Consider the following 17224-nt stretch of genomic DNA (forward strand, 5'->3'; position numbering starts at 1 on the left):
TGGTATCCAAATAGCTTTTCAAGACCTTACTTTAGTTCTATTTACCCTGAGATGGGATTGCTGGGTCAAAATCTTACTTTTAATTTTTTGAGTATCTGTCAGTTTTCTACAGTGATAGCACCATTTATGTTCCCATCAGCAATCCAAAAGGGTTCCAATTTTTTCTAAGCCTCCATTTAGCTTACAGAAATCCTGTGCCCACTCCTTATTTCACCTTCTCTGTCAAGCTCCACTCTACTTTTCATCTCTAAGAATTTGCCAACCACAGCTGAATTTTCTCACAAGAGGAACTAAACAATTTTTGTGTCTCCTTGCACAAACCCTCTCTTCCTATGTTCAGTTTACTTAACTCAGCATAATGTCATCAAGGATCATCCATAGTTCATTCTGAGCATCACATAATATAACCCCCTGTAAAAAACAAAGCTTGCCATAGGACTCTTAGCTATCACTGAAAATGTAAAGCCCATATGTAATGTCAGCTTAATATATGTAAGAATTCTTCTGAGAAAGTTTCAGTTTCTCAACAGTGATACAAAATTTCATCACAAGCAACTGAAACAATCACGTGATGCTTTCTGGCTCTTTGAAATTACCAAAAGTACATAAACAAGAGGATCTGGAAAATGCCTCTAATTCCCCTCTGAGTAGAACCAAATTTTTAGGGAAGCATTACTAATGTGGTAAAATCATACCGCATTACATACTTTTAAGGTCATGTCATATACCATTATGCTGTGCCTGCAGACCATCTTTAAGAAAACAATGAAAGGAGACCAGCACCAGCACACAGCCCCGGCCGCCCGGTAAGCTTGCGCGAAAGCGGCGCTCGGATTGCAGCTGCCCAGGTCCCCGCGCCTGCGACCTAGGCTTGCGGGGAGACGGCGGAGGCCCTCCCTGAGTGAGCAGGAACAAGGCGCCCAGGCAGGGGAGCGGGATTCAAAAGGCGCCATTCCCGCGCCACTGATCTGGGCTACAGCCCGCGTCCTGGAACTGAGGGCTTTGGAACTGAGACCCGGGCGGAGGCCCTCCCTGAGTGAGCAGGAACAAGGCGCCCAGGCAGGGGAGCGGGACTCAAAAGGCGCCATTCCCGCGCCACTGATCTGGGCTACAGCCCGCGTCCTGGAACTGAGGGCTTTGGAACTGAGACCCGGGGCACGAAATTAGGGGCGTGGGTTCCCCACGACGGTGGGGCACAAGGCAGACACAGCACCCCAAAGCCGTTGAGGTGTACCCTACCATCCCCGCTCTGCTCCCTGTCCCACGGGGTGGAAAATCAGCTCCCCAAGGGCTCTAGGAGAGATCTCTGGTGCCACCTAGCGACTTGACCCCAGCACAGGCTACTGAAGGAGCTAGTGGCCAGCTGGGGAGTTAGCCCACACCGGGCCCCTTCTGAACAAGTAGTCTGAGCCCACAGGGAGAGCGAGCACCCACAGCCGGGGCAGACCAGGCGCGCAGAAGAGTGTGCCTGAGACCAGAAGCGCAGGGAGTGTGTCCCACATCACCATTTTAGAACAGGGACATTTCTTCAGTAAAGACTACCTGCAGAAGGCTTCCTCAGGAGCCAGAGGTGAGCGGGGGAAGTTCGCCCACGCCAGACCCCCTCTGGCCTGCAGTCCAAGCCCAGAGGGGAGCAGGAACCCACCGCCGGGGCAGACCAGGCGCACAGGGGAGTGTGTCCCCACATCGGCATTTTAGAACAGGGACCTTTCTCCAGTAAAGGCTGCTTGAAACTGACAGATGACTCCTGGAAGAACCAGAGGGGAACAGAGAAGCCCACCCAAGATGCCGGCAAGTCCCAACAACACAGTGTCCCAACGCATACGGCAAATTAGAAAACAGACAGTAGGGAGGAGAAGAACCACACGCAACCTAGCAACTCTCCAGAGAAAAAGCACACCACAAAAAGAAAGCCAGCCCCCAGATTGCAACGACAATAACTTGGAAGAATTTCTGAGCCTTCCAGAAAGAGAATTTAAAATTGCCGTGATTAAAAAACTGACAGAAGTCATAAAGGAAAACAATGATAAGGGAAAAATAATCAACGATCAGAAGAATGCAATTGAGTCCCTAGAGAGGGAAAACAATGGTCAGAAGAAAGAAATTGAGTCCCTAAAGAGGGAAGTAAAAGAAATGCAGGAGATCAAAGAATTAATGGAAGAACTAAAGAATTCTGGGAAAAGCAATGAAAGCAGAATAGATGAAATGGAAGAACGAATAAGTAATCTTGAAGACACAGAAATAAAAAGAACCAAAACAGAAAAGGAAAGAGAAGTACGAAGGAAAAAGAACGAAGAAAGACTTCGGGAACTATCTGACTCCATGAGGAAAGGAAATATAAGAGTTATAGGAATACCAGAAGGAGAGGAGAGAGATGTAGGAACAGAGAAAATATTCAAAGAGATAATTGAAGAGAACTTCCCAAATGTGGAGAAGGAGCTGAAAATTGATATACAAGAAGCAAGAAGAACACCAAACTTCCACGACGAAAGGAAAAATACAGCAAGACACATAATAGTAAAGCTCCCAAGAATCCAGGACAAGGAAAAAATAATGAAGCTGGCAAGAGGGAAGAAACAGATAACATTCAAAGGAAAACCAATCAGGCTGACATCAGACTTCTCCGAAGAAACACTACGGGCAAGGAGAGAGTGGAGGGACATAGTCAACAGACTCCAAGAAAACAGATGCCAACCAAGAATACTCTATCCCGCAAAGCTCTCCTTCCTCTTTGAAGAAAGAATATGGACCTTCCCAGACAAACAGAAACTCCGGAATTTCATTGCAACTAAACCCCCACTCCAAAAAATACTACAAGGAGTCCTAAAGCCAGAACCTCAGAGCGACGAATAACAATGAAAGAAGGCCAAAAAAAAAAAAAAAAGTTATTAAAAGAATAAATAAATAAAATCAAAGGAAAGACAAACACAATGGCAAATACAGATGTTAACATATCAATATTAACTCTAAATGTAAATGGACTAAACTCTTCAATAAAAAGACACAGAGTTGCAGCCTGGATTAAGAAACAAAACCCAACCTTTTGCTGTCTCCAGGAAACACATTTAGCTACAAAAGATAAAAATAAGCTCAAAGTTAAAGGATGGAAAACAATCCTACAAGCAAATGGACCAAAAAAGAAAGCAGGAACAGCTATACTTATATCAGATAAAACAGATTTCAAACTCAAAAAGATAAAAAGAGACCCCAATGGTCACTACATTATGATCAAGGGGACAATACTTCAAGAAGAAATAACACTCATTAACATATACTCACCAAACGAAGGAGCACCAAAATATATCAGACAACTGTTGTCCTCTCTGAAAACAGACATCAGAGAAAACACATACGTAGTGGGAGACTTCAACACACCACTATCAACAATGGATAGATCAACAAGACAAAAAATAAGTAAAGAAACCAAAGCTCTAAATAAAGACCTAGAGCAATTGGGCTTAACAGACATCTATAGAACACTAAACCCCAAAAAAATGGAGTACACATTTTTCTCAAGCGCACACGGATCATTCTCCAGGATCGATCACATACTGGGGCACAAGACAAACATCAACAGATATACCAAGATTGAAATCATATCAACCATCTTTTCTGACCATGAAGGCATCAAACTAGAAATAAACCATAAAAAGAAGGCAAGGAACTTTCCTACCTCATGGAGATTAAAAACCACACTACTGGAAGACAATTGGACTAATGAGGAGATCAAAGAAGAAATTAAAAAATTTTTTGAATTGAACGACAAGGAGGACACCAATATCCTAAATGTATGGGATGCAGCAAAAGCAGTAATAAGAGGCAAATATATAGCAATAGAAGCTCACATCAAGAAACAAGAAAGAACGCAAAGAAACAACCTAATCTCGAAGCTCAAAGATCTAGAAAAAGAACAACAAGAAAACCCCAAAACCAGTAGAAGAAAAGAAATAATAAAAACCAAAGCAGAAATAAATGAAATTGAAACTAAAAAAACAATCCAAAAGATCAATGAAACTAAGAGCTGGTTCTTTGAAAAAATCAATAAAATAGACAAACCCCTAGCCAGGCTCACAAAGGAAAAAAGGGAGAAAGCACAAATAAACAGGATCATCAATGAAAGAGGAGAAATCACAACGGACACAGCAGAAATCAAAAGAATAATCAGTAACTACTATGAACAGTTATATGGAAACAAGTTTAACAATCTAGAGGAGATGGACAAATTCCTACAACTCTACAATCACCCAAAGCTAGATAAAGAAGAAATAGAACACCTAAACAGACCAATTACAATTAGCGAAATTGAAATGGTAATCAAAAACCTCCCCAAAAACAAAAGCCCAGGACCTGATGGATTTACAAATGAATTCTACCAAACATTCAGAGACGAATTAGTGCCTATCCTTCACAAACTCTTCCAAAAAATTGAGAAGGAAGGGACAATACCAAACACGTTCTATGAAGCCAACATTACACTAATACCAAAACCGAACAAGGACAACACAAAAAAGGAAAACTACAGGCCAATCTCCCTAATGAACACTGATGCAAAAATCCTCAATAAAATTTTAGCTATCAGAATCCAACAATGTATCCATAAGATAATTCACCACGACCAAGTTGGATTCATTCCAGGGGCACAAGGATGGTTTAACATCCGAAAATCAATCAACGTTATCCAACACATCAACAAAAAGAAATATAAAAACCATATGATAATATCAATAGATGCTGAGAAAGCTTTCGACAAAGTGCAACACCCATTCATGATAAAAGCCCTTGAAATTCTTGGGATACAAGGAACATACCTCAACATCATAAAGGCCATCTATGACAAGCCAACAGCCAGTATCATTCTCAATGGTGAAAAGCTGAAAGCAATTCCATTAAGATCTGGAACAAGACAAGGATGTCCACTCTCACCATTGCTTTTCAATATAATACTGGAAGTCCTAGCCAGGGCAATAAGACAAGAGAAAGACATCCAAGGAATCCAAATAGGAAAAGAAGAAGTCAAACTATCACTATTTGCAGACGATATGATATTATACATAGAGAACCCCAAAAACTCCACAGAAAAGCTAATTCAACTCATCAATCAGTTCAGTAAAGTGGCAGGATACAAAATCAACACGCAAAAGTCAGTAGCCTTCCTATACACAAACAATAAATCTGAAGAAGAAGAAATCAAAAAGACCATCCCTTTTGTTATTGAAACAAAAAAAATCAAATATTTGGGAATAAATCTAACAAAAGAGGTAAAGGACCTATACAAAGAAAACTATAAAACACTGTTAAAAGAAATAGAAGAAGACACAAAGAAATGGAGAGACATCCCCTGCTCGTGGATTGGAAGAATAAACATTATTAAAATGGCCATCCTTCCAAAAGCAATATACAGATTCAATGCTATTCCAATCAAAATTTCAATGTCATTCTTCAAAGAAATAGAACAATTATTGATGAAATTCATATGGAATCACAAAAAACCCCGAATAGCCAAAGCTCTCCTGAAAAAAAAAGAAGGGAATGGAGGCATCAGACTCCCAGACTTCAAACTATACTACAAAGCCATAATCATCAAAACCGCATGGTATTGGAACAAGAATAGACATACAGACCAATGGAATCGAATAGAAAATCCAGAAATAAACCCACAGGTTTATGGTCAACTAATCTTTGACAAAGGAGCAAAGACTATGCATTGGAGCAAAGAAAGTTTGTTCAATAAATGGTGCTGGGAAAACTGGGTCGCTACATGCAAAAGAATGAAGCTTGACCACCACCTCACACCATACACAAAAATCAACTCAAAATGGATTAAAGAACTAGACATAAGACCTGAAACCATAAAATATATAGAAGGAAATATAGGCGAAACACTACGTGATTTGCACATCAAAGACATCTTTACAGACACATCACCCAAAGCAGTGATAGTGAAGGCAAAGATAAACAGCTGGGACTATATCAAATTAAAGAGCTTTTGCACAGCAAAAGAGACAATAACAAAAACAAAGAGAAACCCCACCAACTGGGAGAACATTTTTGCACCCAACACTAATGATAAAGGACTGATCACAAAAATCTGCAAAGAGCTGATGAGTCTCAACAACAACAAAGAAAATAATCCAGTCAAAAAATGGGCAGAAGAGCTTAAAAGAAACTTCTCTGAAGAGGAAATGCAAATGGCCAACAGGCATATGAAAAAATGTTCAACATCACTTGTCATCAGGGAAATGCAAATCAAAACTACCATGAGATACCATCTTACACCAGTGAGAATGGCACATATTAAAAAAACTAGCAACAACAAATGTTGGCGAGGGTGTGGAGAAAAAGGAACTCTTCTGCACTGTTGGTGGGAGTGCAAACTGGTCCAACCACTGTGGAAAGCTGTGTGGAGATTTCTGGACCTACTAAACATAGAGCTTCCATATGATCCAGCAATTCCACTCCTAGGTATTTACCCAAAGGACACAGAAACATCAATTCCAAACAACACCTGCACCCCTATGTTTATAGCAGCACTGTTTACAATAGCTAAGCTTTGGAAACAACCCAAATGCCCAAAAATAGATGACTGGATCAAGAAGATGTGGTACATATATACCATGGAATATTACTCAGCATTCAAAAAAGATAAACACATGCAATTTGCTGCAACATGGATGGCGCTGGAAGGGATCATGCTCAGCGAAATAAGCCAAAAAGAAAAAGAAAAATACCGGATGGTCTCACTCATAGCAGGAATCTAGAAAACTTAAATAAGGGACCAGGAAAATGAATAACTATAAGAAAGTGAAAATCAAAATCAACAAAAAACTATGAACCAGAGACACTTTTAGGGGGGCGGGGGCGGGAGGGGAGGGATTGGGGTCAGAATGGGGGGCTGCAATTGTATGGGGAATATAACAATAAAATTTATTAAAAAAAAAAATAAAATGTATGTTTCCATATGCAAAGAAATAGCTAAATGTAGGGCATAAAAAAAAAAAAAAAAAAAGAAAACAATGAAAGGGTTTATGTGATTTTCAATGTTCATTGATGCACTTGGCTGTCAGTTGTGAAAAAGCCTTGGAAAGACTAACATATTACAATTTGAAATTCATTACCTAATGAAAGAAGGTGATCTAGGTTGCATATTTTAACAGTCAAATTATAAATTGGATGTGTTATTCAGGCTAAAGCTGCTGCTGCACTAAACATTAATAAGGCTGCCCAACCTGTGTCATTGTCATACTGGCTATCTCTTCCTTGGCCACTCAGACCCATTTCACACCTTTCTCTACCCAGCGCTCAGCCCTGACAAGAACCATGTTAAGGGGTTTCTGGATTCTCTGATTTCTGTTTCTGTCAACAGGATTCACAGATTAAAAGGGAGGGATAACAGTTAAGTCAGGATGTATATTCCATTCTACTGGTTGATTCCCTGACCGTCCCTTTAACAAGGGTTCTTTTCAAGGTTTCCTTTACACAAAGCGTATTCTTCTAGTCTCAGTACCAAACAGTTCAACTGCTGCTACCACCAAAGCAAATGCACATGCTATGGGATTTTTTCACAGCCACTCCTTTAGAAACTAGAGTCCCGTTTGAGGGCCTCCCTCCCTGGTGGCGCAGGTTGTTGAGCGCAGCATCGTGAAGCTGTCTGCAGCCTCTGCAAGCACTGCTTCATTCATGGCTGGCCCGCGAGGGTCCCACATGCCGCCGCAGACCTCTCCTGTCTGGCTCGCTATGCCCCTCCAGCAGTGTATTTCATTAGTCTGCCTGTTCTGCTCCCCACTGTCTCTGGTGAATCCTCTCACCCTCCCAAGCATCTGGCCTGTACCCTGGTTCTTGTATAAATTAAAAAAAAAAAAAAAAGTCCCCTTTGAGAGTCTAATTAAATTTCCATAATTAGTGATTCAATGGTAATAACCATAATTTGACTATCTTAAAGATTTAATTTCACTTCCCTTTAACTGATGTGTAGGATTAATTTTCTAGACATAGGAAAAGGACTAAACCAGACTATTAAAGCTTAAGAGTAATTTCAGGTAAGCAGTTGCGCTGGCAAGCTACTTTACCCCACACTTCCCTTTTCAAGGTCTCTTTCTAATATGAGTAATCTGGTGTTTCACTGACAGTCTAAGATTAATTGGCAGAAAACAGACTACATGTTAAGGAATGGATGCCTTAATTTAAGACATTTTGGGTTGAAGATCTATACTATCCAAATTCAATGGCTTCTCTAATACTCAGAGGAGTATTAACTCCTTATTAACTCAATTGCTTTTTGCCTCTTAAAGTTACCAGAGGATTCCCAATGACCAAAAATTACCAACCGGAGGGTCCCATTAGTTTTAAAAGTAAAAAGGCAACCAAAACACCTCCCTGGTGGCTCAGGGGTTAAAGTCTCAGTGCTATCAAGCAATCACTAGCCATAGTAGCATGAGTTCGTTCCCGGCCAGGGAGCTAACCCACATGGCACAGCAGACCTCTCATTTGCCTGCTGCTTCCCTCAGCAGTGTACCTCAGTCAATCCGCCTGTTCTGTTCCCCACTCTGTCTCTGGTAAATCCTCTCACCACCACCCTGCACCTCTGGCCTGGTCTGGAGGACTGAAAGGACTAATTGCAAGCAGACCTATGTTAAAGTTACTCAGCATGGATACTATCTATGTAAAACTTGAGTATATGAAAAGATGCTCAATATCATTAGTCACTGGGGAAATGCAAATCAAAACCACAATACTACACCACCATGAGTAGTAGTATGGGTGAGGATGTAGAGAAAAGAACCCTCATACCTTGCTGGTGGGAATGCCAAATGGTGTGGTTGTTTTGAAGAGAGTTTTGTAGTTGTGAAGATGCGAAACATAGAGTTACTGCATGACTCAACAAAGCTACCCTTCTCTCCCTAGAGACGTGAAAAACATGTCCACACAAAAACCTGTACGTACCTGAATGATCAGACAGCATAATGATAATAGCCAAAAGCAGAAGTAACGCAAATGTCTACTGATGAATACACAAAATATGGATATACCCATAAAATAATCCATGATACAAAGGAATGAAGTATTGACATGCTATAACATGAAAGAACCTTAAAACACAAGATTCAAGGGCCTCCCTGGTGGCACAATGGGTTAAGCAACGCACTATGAAGCAATCCGCAGCCTCTGCAACACGAGTTTGATCCCTAGCCAGGGAGCTACCTACATGGCATGGCAGACCTCTCCTGACTCACCCGCTGCTCCCCTCAGCAGTGGATTTCGGTCGATCTGCCTGTTCTGTTCCCCACTGTCTCTGCTGAACCCTCTCACTGCCCCCCCCCGCATCTCTGGCCTGCACCCCAGTTCTTATTATGCACAAATCTTAAAAAAAAAACTCAAGACATGAAAGAGAACATACGGTATTCAAATTATATGAACTATCCCTAATACACAAATACAGAGAAATAAAAACTGAATTGTATAAAAAAAATGAATTGCATCCTTCAAAAGGATTTTAATTTTGCTGTATGAATTATTTCTCGATAAAGTTATAATGGGAGGAACCCCTTACCAAAACCAAGAAATACCTTTATTTTCTAACTCTTACCAAGCCAATAATTACTTTAATTTTAAATTGAACTAAACAGTAACTAAGTAAATTTTAAATCAAATCGCAATTTCTAAATGAATACCTGTTTGCACACCAGTATCCTTCTTGGGCGAGGTCGTAGAATTGATTTTACCACTGATTTCATCCAAGCCTGTTTTGAATTTGAAATGTTGTTAATGGATGCATTATACTCCACTTGTATCAACTAGTAAAATATCTGATAAAATGACAGTTCAGGAACATTAATAGAAATTATGTATAGCGCAAAAAAAACACGTAAAGACTTCTGAGTCAAACATTATGAACATTGCAATGAAGGTTTACAAGGGCTAATTAAATCATTTTGCAAAAAGTTATCTGCACAATTATTTCACTGAATTTAGGAGATCACTTAAGATTTCTCTGTAGAAATGGTTATAAAAGTACAAATTTTGCCAATTGTGAGCAAAATGCAAGAAAATTTACGTGAGGATACTGAAAAGTTTAACATTAGTTTTATTTTTTAATTTTTTTAAAGATTTATTTATTTACACAAGCACTGGGTACAGTCAGAAGTGCGGAAGGGTGAGAGAATTCACCAGAGCCAGAGCAGGGAGCAGAACAGACAGACCGGCGAAATATACTGCTGAGGGGAGCAGCGGGCGCGGCAGGTAAGGTCTGCGCGCCATGTGGGACCCTCGCCCAGCGGCCGGGGATTGAACTGGCGCTGCAGAGGCTGCGGGGCAGCTTTGCAACCCAGCACTTAACCGCTACGCCACCAGGGGAGGCCCTTAACATTAGTTTTAAAGCAATTTCCCAAATAAAGTATCTTTATGCATTAGTACAGATCTGTCTATAAAAAAAAAAGTTAACAGATGTGCTGAAGGTATTTAAAAACAGGAAATTAATTTTTAAAGGATTTATTTATGCATACAAGAACTGGGGTGCAGGCTAGAGATGTGGGGGGTGAGCAGATTCACCAGAGTGAGTGGGGAACACAACAGGCAGTTGCACTGAAATATACTGCTGAGGGGAGCAGTGGGCAAGACAGGAGAAGTCTGCCATGCCTTAGGTCAGCTCCCTGGCCGGGGACCGAACTCTTGTCTCATTGGCTTGCAATAGCCTGATACTTGATAATGCTGAGACTTTAACCCCTTGTACCATCAGGGAGGCCCCCAAAGGAAGTTATTTTAAAAGAATCAAAGAGGACATAAATAAAAGGAAAGATAGTCTGTGATCACGGGTTGGATGAATATTGTTAAAATGCCCTTACTACCCAAAACAATCTACAGATTCAGTGCAACCCCTATCAAAATCCCACTGCCATTTTCACAAAAATAGAACAAACAATCCTAAAAGGTAAATTGCACTACAAAAGATCCCAAATAGCCAAAGCAATCTTGAGAAAGAACAATAATGTATCCTGATTTCAAACTAAATTACAGTTACACTAATCAATACAGTATTAGCATAAAATCAGACACATAGATCAATGGAACAAAATAGAGCCCCGAAATATACAACGAGGACAGTATATGTATACATGTGTTTGTGCTGCTAAGAACAATCACAAGAACAGCCATATGCAAAAGAGTGAAACAAGACCACTACCACACACCATCCACAAAAAATTAACTCAAAATGGATCAGACTTGAACAATTAGGACTTTAAACCATAAAACTAAAACAGGAAGCTCTTAGATATTGGTACTGGAATTTTTGGATTTGTCAACAATAGCAAAGGAAATACAAGCAAAAATCAACAAGTGGGACCATATCAAACTAAAAAGTTTCTGCACAGCAAAGGAAACCAACAAAATGAAAAGTCAACTCATGGACTAATAGATAGTATTTGTAAATCTGGTAAGGGGTTAATAACCCCAAAATATGAAGAGCTTATATACAACTTAATAGGAAAAAAATAATTGAGTTAAAAATGGGCAGAGGATTTGGACAGACATGTTTCCCTGTTTTCCAAAGATAACTAGATGGCCAACAGCCACATGAAAAAGGTACTCAACAACATTAATCACTGGGGAAATGTAAATCAAAACCACAACAAGCCATCACCCTAACCCCTAACACTGGCTATTATAAAGAAGAGATAACAACTGTTGACAAGATAGGGAGAAAAAGGAACCCTTGTGCACTACTGGGAATATAACTTGGTACAGCCACTATGGAAAATATGGAGGTTCCTAAGAAACTACGTGATCCAGCAAGTCCACCTGTGGGTATTTATCTTGAGAAAACAAAAACAGTGCCTCCCTGGTGGCACAAGGGGTTAAGTCTCAGTACTATGAAGCTATCAGAAACCACTGCAGCACAAGTTTCATCACGGGCCAGGGAGCTACCCACATGGCACAGACCTCTCCTGTCTCGCCCGCTGCTCCCCTCAGCATTATATTTCAATCTGCCTGTTCTGCTCCCCACTGTCTGGTGAATCTGCTCACCACCCTCCCCCCATACCTTTAGTCTACACCCAAGTTTTTGTATGTATGGATAAAAATAAATCTTTAAAAAATAAAACAAACACTAACTTTAAAATATATGCACCTCTATGGGTTCACTTCAGCGTTTATTCATAATAGCCAAGATATGGAAGTAAACTAAATGTCCACTGTGGATGAATGGATAAAGGAAATGTTGTGTGTGTGTGTGTGTATTAGTGGATGTGTGTATATACATAATGGAATATATTTGTTTCATAAAAAAGAAAATTTTGCCATCTGCAACAACATGATTGGACCTTGAGGACATTATACTAAGTGAAGTAAGTCCAAAAGACAAATACTGTATGATTTCACTTGCGTGTGACAATTAAACCCATCTTTAAAAAATATTGAAAGTAAAATTCTAGTCAAGTGCTTACCGCCAAGATTTTTCATCAATCTAGATGTGTCATGTCCCTTTTGAGAGAGTTCTCGAATTCTCTGTTCCTGTTTCAGTCTCTGTGCCAGCTCCTGCGCTTTCTGCATTGTCTGGAACAGCTCATTTGTTTTGAGAGTCATAATTTCCTACCAATATTATACAGCACAGAATGTGTAAATGTAATTATTAAATACATACAGAACTACTCTTTCAGTATTTTCTAAGCTCCAATTATATGCCAGGCAACTATTCAAAATACTCCCAAGTAGTCAATAGGGCAAAGCTCCTTCCCTTTTCAACCTTACATTTTAGTATCTTTTTCCACTGGCATATTAGACCACAAATACAAGAACTCTTATCCATCCAAGTTTACACTAATAAATTTTCAAAGTTTCTAAAACTATGGTCAATTCTATTAGAATTCTATCACATTAAAAAGATTATTAAGAGGTAAAACATAAGGTTTATGGTCATTTCTTGCAATTTAGTAAAGGATATTTTGCTTTTTTCCCCATGTACCTGATTATTTCACATACACAATTGGCTTGATCTAGTAAACATAATAAAATTGGAACCCAGGATCATGTGTCCTTTTATCAACTAATTTTGGAGTGAAGTTACAAGTGGGAAAGGTCAAGAAAAATGCAGGCTCTCAGCCCAATCTCACCACACCAGGGGAAATGCTCTATGCTCTACTCTGCAAACTTCATGAATCTATGGCAATCAAAGGTCATTGTATGATTTGCTATCACGTTAGCTCAAACATGGGTCTTGATACCACCAAACATTATCCATATCACTTAACATGGGGGTTCTCCTAGCCAACCAGATAGCTACTCTTTTTAAAAAGATCCTTATTTAGTGCAGAGCAAACCTCTAACACAGCAACCAACTGTATTCCAGTCAATCACTCAGCAAATATATGCTCCTACTCACCAGTAGAGAAGGATAGAAAGACCAATCTTTTAACATATCTACAATATTTATTAATAATCATTTCAAATCAAGCATATTTTGCTTTGTGTATTAGCTAATCTTAATCTCCTCTTTAGAGAGAAAAGGTCCAAGAAATAATTTTTCCTTTAAAACGTATTTTCTACTCTTAAATGATATAGTTATAAATACCCACTTCCTTTTGTTTTTGCTTAAGTATATCTTCTTCATACTGTTTCTGCATCTCTTCTCGTTCCCGTGCTAAGCGATGTTCCTCTTCTTGCTCATCTTTCTTTCTTTGCTCTTCTTCCAGCTGCTTCTTCCTGCGCTTCTCTTCTACCTGAGCAGTGATGGCTTTCTAGTCATAATCACATAAATCATTGTCACAAATAGAGAAATTCACGAAGCAATTATATGGTGTTTTCTAAAATAAGTTAATCTGTAAACAAAAGTATCACATGTATGAGTAAAGCTAAAATGTCAAATTTCCAATGTATTTATTCCACCTTCCACTATTATTTTACATGCTTTTGCTTTAAGCCCTCAAGGCTTAAAATTAGAAGTAGTTAAAAACAACTAAATGCTCACTGAACTGATTAAGGGTAATATTAGCCCTTTGCACTCCGAACCATTTTACGATATTTTGATTTAATTTCTTGTGCCATTTCAAGATAAAACTTCAGGGAAACATGCATGTCTCAAAAAGCTGCGTTGAAATAACCTCAATTCCCCGTAATCACTAATAAATTGCAATGTCCCCTGAGAGGGGACATCCGAGTGATATGCTAGAATTCCGATGTCCCCTGAGAGGGGACAGCGGAGTGCAAAGGGTTAGTTATAATAAGAGACTTAAGAGACAATCTTAGATTCAGTTTATATGAGACTGAGAATCAGGATAGTCAAATTTTTCACATATTAAAAGTTTTAAAGAATTATTCAGGGGGCATCCCTAGTGGTGCAAGGGGTTAAGACACAACACTATGAAACTATCTGCAGCCAGTGCAGCACAAATTTGATCCCTGGCCAGGGAGGTGACCCACATGACACAGCAGACCTCTCCTGTCTTGCCTGCTGCACCCCACAGCCATGTACTTCGGTCAATCCACCTGTTCTACTTTCCACTCTGTCTCTGGTGAATCCTCTCACCCCCCACATCTCTGGCCTCTACCCCAGTTCTTGTATGCAAAAATAAATATATCTTTTTTAAAAAAAAGAATTATTGCAGCAATTATAACCCTTAAATATTAGATTAAAAGGAAAACCTATCCATAAGTCTCTTCATATAAACTGCTAGATTTTTTAATTTTATATATATATATTTTTTTAAATCATCTTTTTTTAAAACATTTATTTTTTTAAACATTTATTTTATTTATACAAGAGCCAGGGTACAGGCCAGATGCGTGGGAGGGTGAGAGGATTCACCAGAGACAGAGTAGGGAAGAAAACAGGCAGACTGTCGAAATACACTGCTGAGGGGAGCAGCGGGCAAGACAGGAGAGGTATGTTCGCCATGTGAGCTGCTCTGTGGCTGGCAGGGATCGAACTGGCACTGCAGAGGCTCTGGACAGCTTCACAGTGCTGCGCTCAACCGCCTGCGCCACTAGGGAGGTCCAACATTTATTTTATGCATACAAGAACTGGGGTATAGGCCAGAGGTGTGGAGGGTGAGATGATTCACCAGAGAGAGTGGAGAACAGAACAGGCAGATTGACTGAAATACACTGCTGAGGGGAGTAGCGGGTGAGTCAGGAGAGGTCTGCTGCGCCATGTGGGTAGCTCCCTGGCTGGCAGGGGGATTGAATTTGTGCTGCAGTGGCTGCAGATAACTTCATAGCTTGTGTATTAATCCCTTGCGCCACCAGGGAGGTCCTTATTTTATATATTTTTACACCATTTTTCATTTTTGTACAATGTATGCGTTCTCATCTCAGTTACAGTCCCTGTGAAATTCCCACCACCAATTTACCCATATACCAACACAATAGTGCTCTTCCCATTCCTGTTTTGATCCTAGTTCCCTCTACCCCTATGTAGAATATTTCTGGTTTATAGCTGCCTGTTGATTTTGGTATTTACTTTATTTATAATTACTATTTTTCCTGATCCCTTATTTGGATCCTCTACATTCCTCCTAAAAGTGAAACCACCCAATATTTTCCTTTTTCTTTCTGGCTATTTCACTGAGCATAATCCCTTCCAGCTCCATCCACGTTGCTGCGAATTGTATGAGTTTATCTTTTTTGATTGCGGAGTAATATCCCATTGTCTATATATACATCTTCTTTTTTTTTTTTTAATTTTTTTTTTTTAATAGAGGCATGCTTTTATTTATTTATTTGTTTGTTTGTTTTGTTTATACATGCACTGGGTACAGTCAGAAGCACGGGAGGGTGGGAGAATTCACCAGAGCCAGAGCGGGGAGCAGAGCAGGCAGAAGGACCGAAGTACACTGCTGAGGGGAGCAGCGGGCGGCAGGAGAGGTCTGCGCGCCATGTGGGACCCTCCTCTGGTGGCCGGGGAGCAGCCGGGGAGCAGCCGGGGATCGAACCGGCGCCTCCAAGGCCGCGGGCAGCTTCGCAACCCAGCGCTCAACCGCTGCGCCACCGGGGAGGCCCTATATACATCTTCTTGATCCAGTCATCTATTTTCAGGCATTTGGGTTGTTTCCAAAGCTTTCCTATTGTAAAGAGTGCTGCAATAAAATTAGGGGTGCAGGTGCCCTTTTGAATTAATGTTTTTGTGTCCTTTGGGTAAATACCTAAAGGTGGAACTGCTGGATCATATGGAAGCTCCATTTTTAGCAGTTTGAGGAACCTCCAAACAGCTTTCCATACCACTTGAACCTATTTGCACTCCCACCAGCAGCATAGGAGAGTTCCTATTTCTTCACATCCTCACCAACAATTGTTGTTGCTAGTTTTTTAAATATGTGCCATTCTTACTGGTGTGAGATGGTATCTCACTATGGTTTTGATTTGCATTTCCCTGATTACAAATGATGTTGAACAATTTTTCATATGCCTGTGGGCCAACTGCATTTCCTCTTTGGAGAAATGTCTTTTTAGCTCTTCTGCCCATTTTTTGACTGGGTTGTTTACTTTGTTTTTATTAGGTTTGGTCAGCTCTCTGTAGATCTTTGTGATTGATTAGTCCTTTAGCATTGTGTGCAAAAATTTTCTCCCAATCAGTGGGGTGTCTCTTTGTTTTGGTTAATATCTTTCACTATCTTTGCTTTGGGTGATGTGTCTTTAAAGATGTTACCAAGGTGTATGCCATGTAGTGTTTCCCCTATATTTTTCTCTATGTATTTTATGGTTTCAGGTTTTATGTCTAGTTCTTTAATCCATTTTGAGTTGATTTTTGTGCATGGTGTGAGGTAGTTGACAGGCTTCATTTTTTTTTGCATGTAGCAGCCCAGTTTTCTCAGCACCATTTATTGAACCAACTTTCTTTGTTCCATTGCATATTTTTTGCTCCATTGTTGAAAATTAGTTGTCCGTAAATCCGTGGATTTCTGGCTTTTCTATTCAATTCCATTGATCTGTGTGCCTGTTCTTGTTCCAGTACCATGCAGTTGTGATTATAATGGCTTTGTAGTATAGTTTGAAGTCCAGGATTGTGATACCTCCATTCCCTTCCTTTTTAGTCAGGAGAACTATGGTTATTAGGGGCTTTTTGTGGTTCCATATGAATTTCATAAATATTTGTTCTATTTCTTTGAAGAATGTCATTGAAATTTTTATTAGAATAGCACTGATTCTGTAAATTACCCTTGGTAGGATGGCCATTTTGATAATGTTAATTCTTCCAATTCATGAGCAGGGGATGACTTTTAATTCTTTCAGTCTTATT

The 17224-nt window shown here is 39.9% G+C and overlaps 1 protein-coding gene across 1 annotated transcript in view; it reads right to left on the minus strand.

Annotated features, from left to right (window-relative positions):
• Positions 1-17224, minus strand: part of CCDC66 (coiled-coil domain containing 66) — a gene marked incomplete at both ends in the record, with an annotated part of 40135 nt that overhangs the window by 3476 nt on the left and 19435 nt on the right. The window contains 5 exon segments of the mRNA XM_084247750.1: positions 9669-9740; positions 9743-9783; positions 9785-9791; positions 12438-12582; positions 13566-13727. Of these exon segments, the coding sequence (XP_084103876.1) occupies positions 9669-9740; positions 9743-9783; positions 9785-9791; positions 12438-12582; positions 13566-13727 (427 nt within the window).

The sequence above is a fragment of the Talpa europaea genome, assembly GCF_964194135.1.
Source record: "Talpa europaea genome assembly, chromosome: 11".
NCBI lineage: Eukaryota > Metazoa > Chordata > Mammalia > Eulipotyphla > Talpidae > Talpa > Talpa europaea.